General features: G+C 41.7%; 1 protein-coding gene across 5 annotated transcripts in view; it reads right to left on the bottom strand.

Moving 5' to 3' along the window:
• The window catches only part of adck5 (aarF domain containing kinase 5), a 159566-nt gene that overhangs the window by 49728 nt on the left and 92232 nt on the right, over nucleotides 1-17606 (bottom strand). For all 5 annotated transcript variants that reach the window (XM_059640587.1, XM_059640590.1, XM_059640581.1 and 2 more), the window contains 5 exons: nucleotides 16935-17084; nucleotides 11154-11229; nucleotides 8571-8771; nucleotides 7628-7768; nucleotides 4388-4501 (listed from right to left, as the gene is read on the bottom strand). In XM_059640587.1, coding sequence (XP_059496570.1) covers nucleotides 4388-4501; nucleotides 7628-7768; nucleotides 8571-8771; nucleotides 11154-11229; nucleotides 16935-17084 — 682 coding nt within the window. The remainder of the gene's footprint in view (nucleotides 1-4387; nucleotides 4502-7627; nucleotides 7769-8570; nucleotides 8772-11153; nucleotides 11230-16934; nucleotides 17085-17606) is intronic.

Genomic DNA, 17606 nt, shown 5'->3' with positions numbered 1-17606 from the left:
ATAGGATGCCACTGCACAAACCCTCTGAAGTTTGGGAGGTATTGAAATTCCAAAATTTCATTTTTCTTTTACATTTCACTATTCATTTTTAATTATTTCCTTCGCTAAAATAGGAATTTAGTAATTTAAACTATCATCACACTGTATTTCAACTTGGATGACTTATAAGCAAGGCCCAGTGGAGTCTAATTCCAATTTTAACATTAATCTTTATTGAAATCCATGTTTCATAAAGTCTTTGAGCTTAAAGTTGTGATTTTCAGATACTCAACCCGAACTTAAACTGAGGGCAACATGCAAATACCTTTTGAAATAAAAAATGAGATACAAAATGTACGTGATTATGCTAATTCTAATTTTCAGCACTATTCTGAAGAAAGCTGATGCTGAGTTTTACCAGGATCCTTCCTGGACTGGAGGACAACTAGGGGTTTTTTCATTGGAACGAAGAAGGAGCGAGAGGTGGCTTGATAGAGGTGTACATGATGATGAGAGGCACAGATAGAGTGGACAGTCAGAGACTTTTCCCCAGGGCGGAAAAGACTATTACAGTGGGCCATGTATTGGATAGGCACATGGAGGTTAGTAAAAAGTAGGGTATGCAGGGTAGATTGACCTTAGTAGGATAATGGATTGGCACAACATCGTGGGCCGAAGCGCCTGTACTGTTCTATGTGCTCCATGTTCCAATAATCATTACAACAGATGGTTGGATTTTAAGAGGCAGAATTAAAGATCTAAAGCTTGAAAGTCGTCTTGCTCAGCTATCACAAAGTCCTCAAGGTACAAAGATGTCTCAATTTTGAAAAAAAAAATTAAAATCCAACATATAAACATGTGAGAAACAGATCAGATCTGTTCCAAAACTAAAACTCATAGGTAGTTTTGGGTGCAGGACGGATTCCTGACTGTAAAGTATTTACGCACATTTACATGGAGTAGCCATACACTCAGGAGATGTAACATTGCAGATTTGATATTTGGCTATTGGTAGAACCCTTGCCAACTTTATTTTTATTTTAGTGTTTTATCAATTTTGGTTTGGATCCAACAAAGAACAATACAGCACAGGATTAGGCCCTTCAGCCCTCCAAGCATGTGCCACTGTCCGAGAGCTAAAGATGACTTTCCACCTGTGACTAACAGTGTGTGTTTAGAAGTAAATAGGCCAAACAAGCTTTGGGTAATTCATAAGGCTAGGCCTGGAAGTTAATTGCAAGTTGGTTCCTAATCAAAAGATTCTGCAGACACTTTGTCACCAGGGAAAAATATTATGTTGAAACAGATAGTAGAAGTTGAGTATTAACGAGGTCAGTAGCTGGGAATTAGTTCTGGCAAGTCTGGAAAAGACCTTGTGCTAAGTGGATGACTGATGGTGAATGGCAACAGGGATCTCATGATGGAGACATTCAGTCTGTTGAGGGGTGATCAGACTTTGAATTTGATTTCACTGTGTTTTCTGTAGAAAAAGACCCTGACTGTTCATGTTACAACATAAAAATTTTAAAGCTCCTTGCGTAACCTCTCATGAGCAGCTCTTGGAAGCTCAGAATAGGATATTAAGTTATAAATATTACTGTCTTTATCAGGCTGAACTGTAAAGGAGACCCTGATTGGTTTTTCTGAAAACATCAACATCTTTGCCTATGGAACAACACATTGTGAAAATCACCGAAGCAATCTGACAAATTGTGTTATTTCATTTATCCCTTAACTGCATTGGTTTGTCTGTCTGTCTTTTGTGAGACTGGGGCTCAGAACAACATCTTTTTGGGTTTCTCGCATTGGTCAATTAGATTACTTTGTTAGTTTTGCTCTACTAAAGTTATTACATTGTTAATAACTTGTTCAGTCTTAGGTTTCCTTTATTCATCAATGGGGTGAGGACATCACTAGCTAGGCAGCAATTATTGTTAGTGAGTTGAGAAGATTTGTAGCTCAGGTTGAGGTTCTGGATGTGAGTTTGCTCGCTGAGCTGGAAGGTTCGTTTTCAGACGTTTCATCACCATTCTAGGTAACATCATCAGTGAGCCTCCGACGAAGCGCTGGTGTTATGTCCCGCTTTCTATTTATCTGGTTAGGTTTCCTTGGGTTGGTGATGTCATTTCCTGTTCTTTTTCTCAGGGGGTGGTAGATTGGCTCCAAATCAATGTGTTTGTTGATGGAGTTCTGGTTGGAATGCCATGCTTCTAGGAATTCTCGTGCGTGTCTCTGTTTGGCTTGTCCTAGGATGGATGTGTTGTCCCAATCAAAGTGGTGTCCTGCCTCATCTGTATGTAAGGATACGAGTGATAGTGGGTCATGTCGTTTTGTGGCTAGTTGATGTTAATGTATCCTGGTGGCTAGCTTTCTGCCAGTTTGTCCAATGTAGTGTTTGTCACAGTTCTTGCAAGGTATTTTGTAGATGACGTTCGTTTTATTTGTTGTCTGTATAGGGTCTTTTAAGTTCATTAGCTGCTGTTTTAGTGTGTTGGTGGTCCATCCCTAATTGCCCAGAAGGCAGTTCAGAGTCAACCACATTGCTATGGGTCTGGAGTCACATGTAGCCCAGACCAAGTAAGGAGGGCAGTTCCCTTCCCTAAAGGACACTGGCGAACCAGATGGGTTTTTCCTGACAATCGACAATGGATTCATGTCCATTGAACTCATTAGACTCTTAATACCAGATATATTTTACTGAATTCAAATTCCACCATCTGCTATGGCAGGTTTCGAACCTGGGTCCTCAGAATAGTATCCAGGTCTCTGGATTAACAGTCCAACAATAATACCATTAGGTCATTGCCTCCCCTATCCCCTGAAGATATGAACTGTTCTCTGGAATTGATTATTTGCAGACTCTGGAATTAGTTATTCAAAATTCTGGTTAGAAACCATGAGGATCTATTTTGAGAATCTTTGAATGTTTTAATTTTACTATGTTGCAAACATAAGAGATGGAGACTCTGATCTGGTTTGGCTCTTTACCGATGTGTCGTAAAATAATTAAGGGCTGAAATCCTGGAGCTTGAAATGCAGATGAGGGGGGTCTGGAATTGGATTTGATACTTAGACACCAGGTTTGTACTCAAGCTTAAGATGGCACTGGAAATAGTTAAAATTTTTGGAAGTGTTAGGAATTTCCCTAGTATTGACTTAAACTAAATTAGCGGAGTTGGCCAGCAGATGGGAAACAAAGTTGCCAGAGCAAGCTAAGACAACAAAAATTATAGATTTAATAATGAAACAGCTGGATTTAGTGAACCCCATGTTGCAGTTCAGGAAAACAGAAATGAGGAAATTGGAATTCCAAATAGTTAGACTTTAAAAAAAACGGATTTGCAAAAGAAACAAAAGGATGAAGGGGAGAGAGAGAGAGAGAGAGAGAAAGAGAGAGAAATTAAAGTTAAAAAGAGAAATTTAAATTAAAAAATGATGCTACTTAGGAAAGTTAAATCAAATGCTTTAGAAGATCTGGGAAGTTTCTTGTCATAATCCACAGTTCAGCCAAGAAATGTTTTAGGTTGTGCTTGGAGGGGAATTTGCAGATGGTAGTGTTCACATGTCAAATTGTGTACATTTCTCGTCACCACACTACCAGAAGGATGTGGAAGCTTTGGAGAGGATACAAAAAAAGTTTACCAGGATGTTGCCTAGTATGAGGGATTTTAGCTATGAAGAAAAGTTGGAGAGACTTGTATCAGTGATTATGGGAACTGCAGATGCTGGAGAATCCAAGGTAACAAAGTGTGAAGCTGGATGAACACAGCAGGCCAAGTAGCATCTCAGGAGCAGATGCTGCTTGGCCTGCTGTGTTCATCCAGCTTCACACTTTGTTGTTTTGGAGAGACTTTGTTTGTTTTCACTGGAATGCAGGAGGTTGAGGGGTCACCTGACAGAAGTTTAAAAGACTGTGAATGGCACGAATAGAGTGGACAATATGAGGCTTTTTCCCAGGGTGCAGGGGTCAATTACTAGGGGACACAGTTTTAAGATGTGACAGGGGAAGTTTAAAAGAGATTTGTGAGGCAAGTTTTTAACACAACAAGTGGTGAGTGCTTGGAATGTGTTGTCGGAGATGGTGGTGGAAGCAGTAGCAGCACTCAAGAAGCACCTGAATGAATGCATGAGACAACAGTATTCATCCAGCTCTGCACCTTGTTGTCTCAGATTCTCCAGCATCTGCAGTTCCTACTATCTCTGAATGAATACATGAATAGGAAGGGATAAGAGGGATACAGATCCTGTAAGTGAAGACAGTTTTAGCACGGAAGGGCAACATGTGTCAGCACAGGCTTGGTGGGTTAAAGAGCCTATTCCTGAGCTGCTTGATCTTTGTTCTAGTTCTCTGAATATACGATGTTACAATCAACATGATAACTCTTTGATTAATACGGAGAATACTTACCTGGAGGACCCAACGGAATGCAAACTTTGGATGCATAAGCTGAATTAGACCCAAGAGGAATTCCAGTGTCATAATATCTGCATCAAACCGGTCCCTTAGATCAATGAACTGTACCTGGAACAAGACGGGATGTTAAACTGCAATCAGACTAAGTTTACAAGCAGATTTAAGAAAAAAAAAAGAGTGCTATGAAGTGTTTGAGAATGTCCAAGCTCTTGAAAGGCACAAAAAAGAGCAAATTATTTCTTTGATAATAAAATGTGAGGCTGGATGAACACAGCAGGCCAAGCAGCATCCCAGGAGCACAAAAGCTGACGTTCCGGGCCTAGACCTTCCATCCCCACCCCTGTCTGCTTTCTGGAGAGACCACTCTCCCCGTGACTCCCTTGTTCGCTCCACACTGCCCTCCAACCCTACCACACCCGGCACCGTCCCCCGCAACCGCAGGAAATGCTACACTTGCCCCCACACCTCCTCCCTCACCCCCATCCCAGGCCCCAAGATGACATTCCACATTAAGCAGAGGTTCACCTGCACATCTGCCAATGTGGTATACTGCATCCACTGTACCCGGTGCGGCTTCCTCTACATTGGGGAAACCAAGCGGAGGCTTGGAGACCGCTTTGCAGAACACCTCCGCTCAGTTCGCAACCAACTACTGCACCTCCCAGTCGCAAACCATTTCCACTCCCCCTCCCATTCTCTGGATGACATGTCCATCATGGGCCTCCTGCACTGCCACAATGACGCCACCCGAAGGTTGCAGGAACAGCAACTCATATTCCGCCTGGGAACCCTGCAGCCTAATGGTATCAATGTGGACTTCACCAGTTTCAAAATCTCCCCTTCCCCTACTGCATCCCTAAACCAGCCCAGTTCGTCCCCTCCCCACCACTGCACCACACAACCAGCCCAGCTCTTCCCCCCCAACCCACTGCATCCCAAAACCAGTCCAACCTGTCTCTGCCTCCCTAACCGGTTCTTCCTCTCACCCATCCCTTCCTCCCACCCCAAGCCGCACCCCCATCTACCTACTAACCTCATCCCACCTCCTTGACCTGTCCGTCTTCCCTGGACTGACCTATCCCCTCCCTACCTCCCCACCTATACTACTATCTCCACCTATCTTCTTTACTCTCCATCTTCGGTCCGCCTCCCCCTCTCTCCCTATTTATTCCAGTTCCCTCTCCCCATCCCCCTCTCTGATGAAGGGTCTAGGCCTGAAACGTCAGCTTTTGTGCTCCTGAGATGCTGCTTGGCCTGCTGTGTTCATCCAGCCTCACATTTTATTATCTTGGAATTCTCCAGCATCTGCAGTTCCCATTATCTCTGAAGTTATTTCTTTATTAATTCAGTGTAACTTTCATTCTCAACTATCTTGCCATCCCCTCCTTTCCCAAATCATTATTTGAGGTATATCTCCACAATGCATCAACCTGATCATTGAAAGAGTATGGATTTTTGGTATGTTAAGACACCCACCACTGATGTGCCCACATAACTTGTATAAGCAACTAGTCCCAAATCATGTTGAAGCCAACTGTTTAAATATATTCCAGTGCAAGGGGAAGAAACAGTATTGAATGTAACAGGTTCTGGGCATTGTTGATATTGTGAAAATTTTAAAGCTAGCTGATCCACATCATAATTTGTGTAACAGATAAATTATAGGTTATCAGACACTTAAGAAAAGCAAATGGCACATTAGCCTTGATAGACTCAATGGTTTTTTTTCTTGCATTGGAAGTAGATATCACTGGCAAGGCCAACGTTTATTGCCTGTCTCTAATTGCCCTTGAACTGAGTGGCTTTCTAGGCCATTTAGGGGGCAGTTAAGTGTTAAGCATACTACTATGGGTCTGGAGTCACTTCTAAACCAGGCATACGTACCTCCTTCCATGCGGATAAATATGAGGTGATTCACTTTGGAAGAAATAATAGGAAGGCAGAATACTGGGTCAGTGGAAAGATTCTTGGTAGTGTGGACGTGCAGAGGAATCTTAGTGTCCATGTACAGTGATCCCTGAAAGTTGCCACCCAGGTTGATAGTGCTGTTAAGAAGGCATACAGTGTGTTAGGTTTTATTGGTAGAGGGTTTGAGTTCCGGAGCCGTGATGTCATGCTGCAACTGTACAAAACGCTAGTGCGGCCTCATTTGGAATATTGCATGCAGTTCTGGTCGCCCCATTACAGGAAGGATGTGGAAGCATTGGAAAAAGTGCAGAGATTTACCAGGATGTTGCCTGGTCTGGAGCAAAGGCCTTATGAAGAAAGGCTGAGGGATTTGGGTCTGTTCTCATTGGAGAAAAGAAGGCTAAGAGGGGATTTAATAGAGAGACACAAGATGATCAGAGAATTAGATAGGGTGGACAGTGAGAGTCTTTTTCCGAGGATGATGACGTCAGCTTGTACAAGGGGGCACAGCTACAAATTGAGGGGTGATAGATTGAAGACAGACATCAGAGGCAGGTTCTTTACTCAGAGTGGTAAGGGATGGAACGCCCTGCCTGCCAATGTAGTTAACTCAGCCACATTTGGGGCATTTAAACAGTCCTTGGATAAGCATATCGATGATGATGGGATAGTGCAGGGGGATGGGCTTAGCTTAGTTCACAGGTCAGCACAACAGAGGGCTGAAGGGCCTGTTCTGTGCTGTATTGCTCTATGTTCTATGTTATAAAGGACAGAAGTGAACTAGATGGTTACAGTAATTACGTTATCATTATAAGTTTCATAAAGTTAGATTTTATTGAATTCTGATTTCATCTATGGTAGGATTCGTCCCTCAACATTATCTTGAGGCTCTGGATGACCAGCCCAGTGACATCACCACTGTGCCACACCTCCCTATTCCTGTGTTGCTTTTACAAACTGGTAAGCTCATTAATGACTACAGCAGGCAAATTGAGAGAATGTGAGCATGAAATTAGTTGTAATTTGAAGCAGTTAAGCTATTTATTATTTTAAAACAGAGGTAGTTCTGCTCTAACGCATGTTTTGTTAACTCAAACAGCTGTAACGTGATTGATGAATAGTGGATGCTGTTTGATAGCACAAGTTTTCTGCTGGATAGATATTGCAATTTTCTATAATGATTTCCCTACATCGCGGTTTTCTATAGCATAATTTTGTACAGCATGAGGTCACACAAGAAAACAATTATCATGTTATAGGAGAACTGCCTGAACAACATCAGTCTGTGATATGGTCACCACCACCAGTGCAGCAGTCTCTACCTACTTTAACAGCCACAGATGTTCCATCGTACAGCTCTGCTTTGTGGACTTGAGATAGACTGGCAGCTGCAAATGGCTCTTCCTCAAAGTGTTTGAATAACTTATCCGGAGTGGTTTGAAAATCTTCAAGGAACAATGCATCGACCTGATGTCAGGAAAAGATGATTATGTATTTTATGGATACATTTAATGTAAAGACATAGCTGGTAGTAACAGCTGGTTTTGCTTTTGATAGGGAGCAAGTACTACAACGAATCAGCTTCTGATTGAGTTAAAATCTATCCTGGGATATGAATGGTACAAAGGATCCAATTCCCATCTGGTGCAAATCCAGTGCAGAGAGGACGTCACCTGAATGCATCAGATACAGGTCTGACATTGAAAAATTTCTTGCCTTTTCTAGTTCTGAGGATCTTTGCTCAAGTGACTTCTAAATCGGTGCAATTTGATTCTTAGGGCCCTGGATGAAATAGTCTCCCATTTAACATGGATAACACAATGTGGAGCTGGAGGAACACAGCAGGCCAGACAGCAGCACAGGAGCAGAAAAGGTGGCGTTGCAGAAACCGAAGAAGGGTCCCGACTCGAAACGTCAACTCTCCTGCTCCTCTGGTGCTGCCTGGCCTGCTTTACTCCTCCAGCGACACACTGTGTTATCTCTGACTCCAGCATTGGCAGTTCATACTATCTCCCATTTAACACAACCTGGTTTAGGGAATTTACATGAATGTATGAGATTAGAATTGGAAATGAGTAAACTAGTGCACTAGGATTCTGCATGTTGAAGGTTGGAACTCAGTAATAATTTGGTGTAGTGGAAAAAGAATGTTGGATTCTGGACCTCAGCATGTTGCTAGTCTTCAAGGTGTCTAAAACAAATGGTGAAAACACGAAGTATCATGAGTTCCCAGTACTATCGGAGACAAGGGAAACAAAAACAGACATACCTCCTTGTCTCTCCTGTTGATGGCCTTGTCTTCTAGGACTCGCAAAGTGTTGGTATACTCAGGGGGGAGCAGATGGTTGAAGGCGCACAGCCCCTGCCCCAGCTTGATGTACAAACCTGAGTTCTTAATGGCTCCCTCCACAATGAGGTCTGCTCCTCGCTGGTGGCAGGCAGACATTGTGTCTATGAAATCCTGGCTGTTCTGGCAGGATCCAAGAGGAACACAACACTTATAACAGATTATCATAGTCTCTCATGAAGAGAACACCGAAATAAAATTTTTACATTTAGCTTTCTCTACAAAAGACAACGTTGTCTAAGAAATTTTAAGCAAGTTAACTAAATGGCTTAACTGAAACTTAATGTCAGTCTTGGCTCAAAGGATAGTCCTCTTCTCTCTGAATCTAGGGTTACAGCTCTATCCATCATATCATAGCCATCCTAGAGATCTGAGCATGCAATGCAGGGCCACAGTCAAGTGCAGTACTGAGAAAACTTTAGGTGTTTGAAGATGCTGTATTTAAAAAAAACAACTGCAAAACAAGGTTCCATCTGCCCCATCAGTAGGCATAGAAGACTTCACTGGTACAATCACAACTGGAGTTTCAAAACAAGGAGATGAGCACAGATGGAAGGCAAGGACGGAAGATATTGAATGGACTGAAACCGCATAAAAAAAGGAGAAACTTGAAGATCTCCAATAGGTGACAGTACAATGACAGAAGCCAGATATCATCAAGAGATAACATTGAAACAAACAAAAACCTGACATTAGTGGTAGGGAATCTGTTGAAGATGCTGAAACAAGATTTATTCACATTTGGCTTATTAACAACAGGCAGCATGGGTATGTGCAGGGAAGGTCATGTCTCAGCAACCACACAGTTCTTTCTGAGGAGGTGACCTAAGCAACGGGCAGTGGATGTTGTCTACATGGACTTTAATAAGGCATTTGACAAGGTACCCCATAGCAGACAAGTACAGAATGTACAGTGTCATAGAATCTGGACTACTCTAGCTAGCTCTACCCTCATTAACTAATTACCCTTATTTAAGCTTAGCATAGTTAGTTCTGACCCAAGTTTTTCCATCTCAATCTGAATACTGAATTCAACCATGTTATGGTCACTGTTTCCAGGGGATCTTTTATTCTAACATAATTTATTAACCTATATCATTACATTTCACCTGTCCAAAATAGCCTAATCCTTTCTTCAATCCACAACATTCCACTGGGAAACTGTCCTGAATTCACTATGAATTCTTCCGCATAGCTTCCTCTGCCAGTCTGACTATGCCTATCTACATGAAGATTAAAATCACCGTGAATGAATGAAAAAGGAATTAGGAAATGGCAGAGAAGTTAAATAAGTTCTTTCCTTCGGTTTTACAGTAGAAGACACTAATAGCATTGAAAGGGAGTACCAGGTCAACAAAACTGAAGAATCATAATGCTTTGTGCAGTTTAATCCCATGACTCCTTGTGTCATTATCATCCTGGGGTGTCTGAGCAGAATATATTACCGAGGTTTACCACATTGCTAACACTGAATGTGTATTGTAGACTGCATTACTATTCTTTTTTGTTCAAAACTATGGGATGTGTGGCTTTATTCTCGAGTCCCCTAGGTCTCACCTTTTGATTACTTTAAAAATAAAGTATGCTGATTCCTAATCAGATTGTAACAAAATTGAAAGTTGATCTGGGATCATAACATTCAGGTGTTACAGAAGCAGAAATTTCCTCCAGTTAAATGCTGGAAGGATTGAAGCCTTTCTCAGAAGTATTTTTTCTAGCTATCATCACCATTCGTCTCCCTAGCAATTGTGTCACTTATTTTTTTTCTTCCAACCTGAGATATCAATCTCATTTACATTCTGGCATTGTGCCAATTCCTACTTGTGACATCACCCAAATTTACTTCAGTTCACCTGGTGCTGAAACCCTTATTCAAGGCTTTGTTAGGGTCAGCTGTTCCAGCGCATTCCTGGCTAGTCTCCCACATTCCACATTTCATAAACTTGAAATCTTCCAAAACTTTACTGCCTAAGTCTTAACTTGCAGCAAACCTTATTCCTCAATCACCTGGCTTCTGGTCATGCAATTGTTCAACTTTAAAATCTTCATCCCTGTATTAAATTTCCTCCATGACCTTTGCATCCCTGTCTCTGCAATTTCCTCCAATCATAGAATCCAAGAAATCTGTTTTCTTCTAATTCTGGTCTCTTATACATTTCCAATTATAATTGATTCAGCATTCAAATGCCTAGATCCTGAGCTCTGAAATGCCTGCCTTGTATCTCTTCACTTCTAACTTACTTTCTTCATTCAAGGGACTCCTTAAAACCAAGCTTTTCTCATGTGATTGCATGTGTCCCTATGGAGCTCAATATCAGGCTCCATTTTCCAAAGTTCCTAGGGAACCTTGGGGCATTTCATTACATGAAAGGTGCGATGTATAAAGTCTAAGTTGTTTTTGCAACCACTGCTTGTTTCATTTCATGGCCTTCCAACTTTCTGGCAAGCCTACTTTGTGATACTTCACCAAACACCAATAAACCAAATGAAAAATACAAATCTTACCTCATCCTTTCCACGAAGTTTTACATTAATAGTCCACCAATAATCTGTAGAGATTTTTATTCCAAAGTAAATAGATCTGAAATGGTAAAGATACAGTACAAAGGTAAATTTATAGAAAAAGAAACCTGCTCCATCTCTCCAGCTTTCTCACAACATTATTCAGCATTGGAGTAATCACTGCCCTACATGTAAAGATGTTTTCACGCTTCACAATTGGCTCAAATTTATGCAAAAACACAGCTTTGTGCAACAAGTCAAAAGAAGCCAATATTCAGGTCCAGCAAGAAATTAAGAATGTAAATAGGATTGTATACTTTTAACTGTAAAGCATCTAAGATCTTCACTTCTTTTACCACTTTTCTACTTGCCCTTTATAAAAGGGCTACAATACAAAATTAAGGCAAACTAACAGCGAATATTTAAGTTTGTGCTTACACGTCATCTAGAATATTGTGCACAATTTTGATTTCCTGATGTTATTAAACATTTTTCAGAAATGATTCCTTGTTGGATTTTGCTTCAATTCTTGGCCATTTGCTGCTGTCAATAGCATTTTCTCTGCATACCTACTTCTTCCACTGTACCTTCTGTAGAAGATGCACTTCAACCCCAACCATTCACTGCTACCTTGAAATCATCACTACCCATTCCCTTGCTTCAACTGTATAGAAGCTTAAGCAGACAACACTAAAATAAAAACAAAAAACTGCAGATGCTGGAGATTTAAAAAACAAATTGCTGCGGAAACTCAGCAAGCCCGGCAGAATAGTGAGGTTTTGCACTTTGGAAAAAAGAATACAGGAACGGACTATTTTCTAAACGGTGACAAAATTCGTAAAGCAGAAGTACAAAGGGATCTGGGAGTGTTGGTCCAGGATTCTCTAAAAGTTAACTTGCAGGTAGAGTCCGTGATTAAGCAAGCAAATGTAATGTTGTCGTTTATCTCAAGAGGGTTGGAATATAAAAGCAGTGATGTGCTTCTGAGACTTTACAAAGCTCTACTTAGGCCCCATGTAGAATACTGTGTCCAATTTTGGGCCCCACACCTCAGGAAGGACATACTGGCACTGGAGCGTGTCCAGCGGAGATTCACACGGATGATCCCTGGAATGGTAGGTTTAATGTACAATGAACAGCTAAGGATCCTGGGATTGTATTCATTAGTGTTTAGAAGGTTGAGGGGAGATCTAATAGAAACTAACAAGATAATGCATGGCTTAGAAAGGGTGGACACTGGGAAGTAGTTTCCATTAGGCGGGGAGACTAAGACCCGTGGGCACAGCCTTAGAATTAGAGGGGGTAAATTTAACACGGAAATGAGGAGACATTTCTTCAGCCAGAGAGTGGTGGGCCTGTGGAATTCATTGCCACGGAGCGCAGTGGAGGCCGGGATGTTAAATGTCTTCAAGGCAGAGATCGATAAATTCTTGATCTCACAAGGAATCAAGGGCTACGGGGAGAATGCAGGGAAGTGGAGCTGAAATGCCCATCAGCCATGATTAAATGGCGGAGTGGACTCGATGGGCCGAATGGCCTTGCTTCCACTCCTATGTCTTATGTTCTTAATAGGTGGAGACAGAAACAGAGTTAACGTGCAGTAGGACACTTCTTCAGAATAGACAACAGCTAAGAAAATATGGTACTACTCCTCAGGATAGCGGTTGGGCAGTGAAGGAATGAACAGACAGGTGGAGTGCACAGACAGCGAGCAGAGACTGTGAGCAAGACAAAAGAAGAGAAACTAGATAGGCGACAAGAGGGGCAATGGTTGGGTGACAACATGTTGCTTCCCTGCCTCACTAGCTACAAGCCCATTAACGGCCTACCTTTTCTCTCTAGGATTTTATCTCTGTAACACCATACAAAACAGGAACAGCAATAGGCCATTCAGTCCTTCGAGCCTGTTCTGCCATTCAAAAGGGTCATGGCTGATCTTATATTCCTCCCTTTTACATTCCTGCATTTTCCTTGTAACCCTTGATTCCTCTACTGATCAAGAATCTACCTACCCCTTCAACCCTTTGTGGGGTTCCAAAGACACTCGAGCCTCTCAGAGAAGAAATTCCTCCTCATCTCAGTCTTAAACTGACACCCGTTTATTCTGAGACTATGCCTCCTTGTCACAGACTCTCCCATGAGGGGAAACATCCTCTCAGCATGTACCTCGTCAAGCTCTTTAAGAATCCTCTATGGCTAAATGAGATCATCTCTCATTCTTCTAAACTCCAATGAGTAAAGTCCTAACCTATTTAGCCTTTGTTGGTAAGACAATCTCTCCATACTTGGGATCATCCTAGTGAACCTTCTCTGAACCACTTCCAATGAAATGATATCTTTCCTTAAATAAGGATACCAAAACTACATAGTTTGAGATACGGTTTCACATGTACCTGGAACAATTGCAGACTCCCTTCTCTTTTACTCCAACCATTTCCCCTTGAAATAAGGGCCAACATTCAATTAGCCTTCCTGATTAACTGCTATGTCTGCGTGCCAGCTTTGTGTTTCAGGTACAAGTCTCTTTAAGGCTTTCTGTTGTTTTTCACTATTTAAATAATGTTCTGTACTAACTGTTCTCCTTTCCAAATTGAACAAATTTACATTTTCCCACATTATACTCAATTTGCCAACTTTTATCCCCCTTACATAACCAATTGATATCTGTAAACTGTTTATACCCATCTCACAATCTGCCATTCCACCTATTTTTGTGGTATCTGCAAATTTGGCTACAGTGCATTCACTTCCTTACTCTAAGTCATTAATGTACATTTTAAACAGTTGTAACACTGGATGTGAGTTTGCTCGCTGAGCTGGAAGGTTCATTTTCAGACATTTCATCACCATTCTAGGTAACATCATCAGTGAGCCTCCGACGAAGCGCTGGTGTTATGTCCCGCTTTCTATTTATCTGGTTAGGTTTCCTTGGGTTGGTGATATCACCACATCACCAACGCAGGAAATGACATCACCAACCCAGATGCTGTTTAAAGACACTTCCAGTAAGCATTTATCTAAAAACAAGTATTGTCTTAATCTATTTTACTCACCAGAAAGATGCAATGCCACAAAAATTCATTAAATTAATTTCTGAGATAAAGGCTGTCCTTGGGCTCAATCCAGTCTGGAGTTTGGGAGAGTGAGAAGTGATTGTAACACAACATCAAATGTCTCAAAGGCTAACCCTAACCCTATTGCAGTAGTTACTGAGGGGCTCTTTCATAGAACATAGAAAAGTACAGCACAGTACAGGCCCTTTGGTCCACGATGTTGTGCTGTGGAATAATTCTAATCCAAAAATAAAATAACCTAACCTACATTCCCCTCAATTCACTGCTGTCCACGTGCACGTCCAGCAGTCGCTTAAATGTCGCTAATGACTCCACTTTCACGACTAGCACTGGCAAACTATTCCACGCGCTCATAACTCTCTGGGTGAAGAACTTCCCTCTGACGTCTCCTCCATACCTTCCTCCTAACACCTTAAAACTATGACCCCTCGTGGCAGTCAATCCTACCCTGGGGAAAATTCTCTGGCTATCGACTCTGTCTATGCCGCTCATTACCTTGTACACCTCGATCAGGTCACCTCTCTTCTTCCTTCTCTCCAGACAGAAAAGTCCGAGCTCAGTCAACCTCTCCTCGTAAGACAAGCCCTCCAGTCCAGGCAGCATCCTGGTAAACCTCCTTTGCACCCTCTCCAAAGCCTCCACATCTTTCCTATAATAGGGCGACCAGAACTGGGCACAATATTCCAAGTGTGGTCTCACCAGGGTTTTGCAGAGCAGCAGCATAACCTCGCAGCTCTTAAACTCGATCCCCCTGTTAATGAAAGCCAAAACACCATATGCTTTCTTAACATCTAAGCATAGGAATCAGTCTCAGATTAAGGGCCAGGCATTTAGGACTGAGATGAGAAGTTTCTTCACTCAGTCGTGTGAATTTTTGGAATGGTGAATCAGAGAAAATTGTAGTAGCTAAGTTGTTGAGGACATTAAAGAGTGAAATTGATAGATCTTTGGCCACTACGAAAATAGACAGACACGCAGATAGGACTTAAAAACTTTGCTTCCTGTCAAGTTTAGCCATGATCTTTTTACACAGGATTGATAGACCCTAAGGTCAATTCCTATTCCTAATTTTAAAAAAATTAAAATTTAACATGATACATTCATAATCTGTTGTAAAAGCACTTAGCATCTCTTCTACATTGCAGACTTCAGTGTGTAAAATATATACTTTGAAACACAAGCATGTGTTATAGCTCAGAATATAAAATGTAGTGCAGTGGTAGTGTCCCAGAGGCCCAGGGCTGCTCCAGAGGTGTGTAATAAGAAGAGGTGATAGCCTAGTGGTATTACCACTAGACTGATTACTCCAGAGACCCAGGAAATATTCTGGGGACCTGCATTCCAATCCTGCCAGGGCAGCAACAGAATTTGAATTCAACAGTTATCTGGAATTAAGAGTCCAATGATTACTGTGAAACTGTTGTTGATCATTAGAGAACCAGATGGGATTTTCCACTGTCTTGTGGGGGAGGAATCTGCAGTCTTTACCTAACTTTATACACGATTCCACACCCACAGCAATGTGGATGACACTCAACAGCCCCCTGGGCAATTAGGAATGGGTAATAAATGCTGAGCTGGCCTATGTTTTGGTTTATTCTTGTGTGTTTTAAGATGGCACCAGAGAGTGGCAACACTACACAAACTTCTCACTGCATTTACTAACAAAATACAATACATAAATCAGATCAAAATAAAAATCATTGCTTCCCGGATGTTCCACTATTGACATCCTGTGAAAGGATATTAACAAATTCTGAGCATGTTGAAAATATCTACAAATGCTGAGCACAATTCTGATCTGCGCTTTTTCAGGTAGACACTGAATCATGATAATCCTGTAATTAAAGTCTGAATACATTGTCAGTTCTAGTTTTTAAATGAGGAATGCTTGCTGGATTGAATTCTGAAGAACAAAACAAAGCTGGAGTGTCATAAGTCAACTCACCCAGATCAAAAACTGAACTGGACCAGCCACAAATACAGTGGCTACAAGAGCAATTCAGGGGTTAGGAGTTCTGCAGAGGGTAATGCATTTTATTCTCTCCCCAGTACCATATATAAAGCACAAGTCAAAAGGTCTGACGATAGTATAAGGTAGGGGTGAAGGTTAGACAGACCTTAGGTTTAGGGTAAAAGTTCAGCACAACATTGTGGGCCGAAGGGCCTGTATTGTGCTGTGTTGTTCTATGGTCTAAGACGGGCTACTGTCTAGTTGCCTGAATGGATGCAGCTCCAACAAAAAAAATTAAAGGCACCCGAACAAAGCAGCTGTTTGTCTGCTATCCCATTCACCACCTTCACCATTCGCACTTTCTACTAACAGTGCACTAAATGATGGCAGTATGTACAAGATGTAGTGCACAACTTGCTACTCTCCTTTGTCAGAATTTTCCAAATCCATGACTCCTATCACTTAGAAGGATGAGGGCAGCAGGCATGGGTCAAACCCCGCCTTTCCCCCCCCCCACCCCCACCCAAATCACACACCATCTTGACTTGAAACCACATCATTATCCTTTCATTGTCAATGGGTCAAAAATCCTAGAATTCCCCTCCTCCTTGCTCCCTAAACATTCCGTGGACACATTAAAAACCATAACCAGGGCAGATCACATACCTTGAGGGAAGGAGTAGGAGATATCAGGGCTCTCAGAACAGCTGAATACAACTTAAAATGCAACAAAAAGGAAACAACTACATTACTCACCTGTAGAAGCGGCTAACACCTTCAAGTAGTAGCCGCATCCTCCTACGGTCACGGGCATCTGACAAACTGAATATGGCACCCACAGCCAGTGGGACACCAACCATGGTCCCAAGGAATAGCTTTTTATACAGGCTGTGTCGACGAACATAACTACAGAAGGACAAAAGATTGATCAAATGCCACCAGGGTAAATGCAAAATTTTATAGTAAAGCCTTACTTGTTGCTTCTTTTTCTTTAAAAAAAAATTAATAATGCGGCAAAACTTGGCAAGTTCTCAATTTCAATAATTCTCAGCAGTGAAACACATTAGTGCCATTTCTCTGTCCTGTCGAATGTTTATACCCTGGGTGCAGTCTATCACCCCTGATTTGAACGTAGACTGTAGTGGCTGTAGGGGCTAATTAATAAATAGCTTCAAAGGTCCACTTTTTGCCTTCCAGCAGGTGATCTTTTCCACCATTTATTTACTTTTTTTATTTTCTGCTTTTTCCATAAAATTTCCTCACTGCCTATCTCCAGAAGCAAGCATATGGGTTTCTAAGCATCTACTCTGATCCCAGTCAATTTGGAGTCTCATTTGCAGGCTTCCTTGCATCACAAACATGGATATCCCATTTTTCTCATGAGGATAACAAACTCACCAGGAGGCAAGTCTTTAATGATAGCCATCA

The sequence above is a fragment of the Stegostoma tigrinum genome, chromosome 2, assembly GCF_030684315.1.
Source record: "Stegostoma tigrinum isolate sSteTig4 chromosome 2, sSteTig4.hap1, whole genome shotgun sequence".
Taxonomy (NCBI): domain Eukaryota; kingdom Metazoa; phylum Chordata; class Chondrichthyes; order Orectolobiformes; family Stegostomatidae; genus Stegostoma; species Stegostoma tigrinum.
This window is presented reverse-complemented; position numbering and strand designations above follow the sequence as displayed.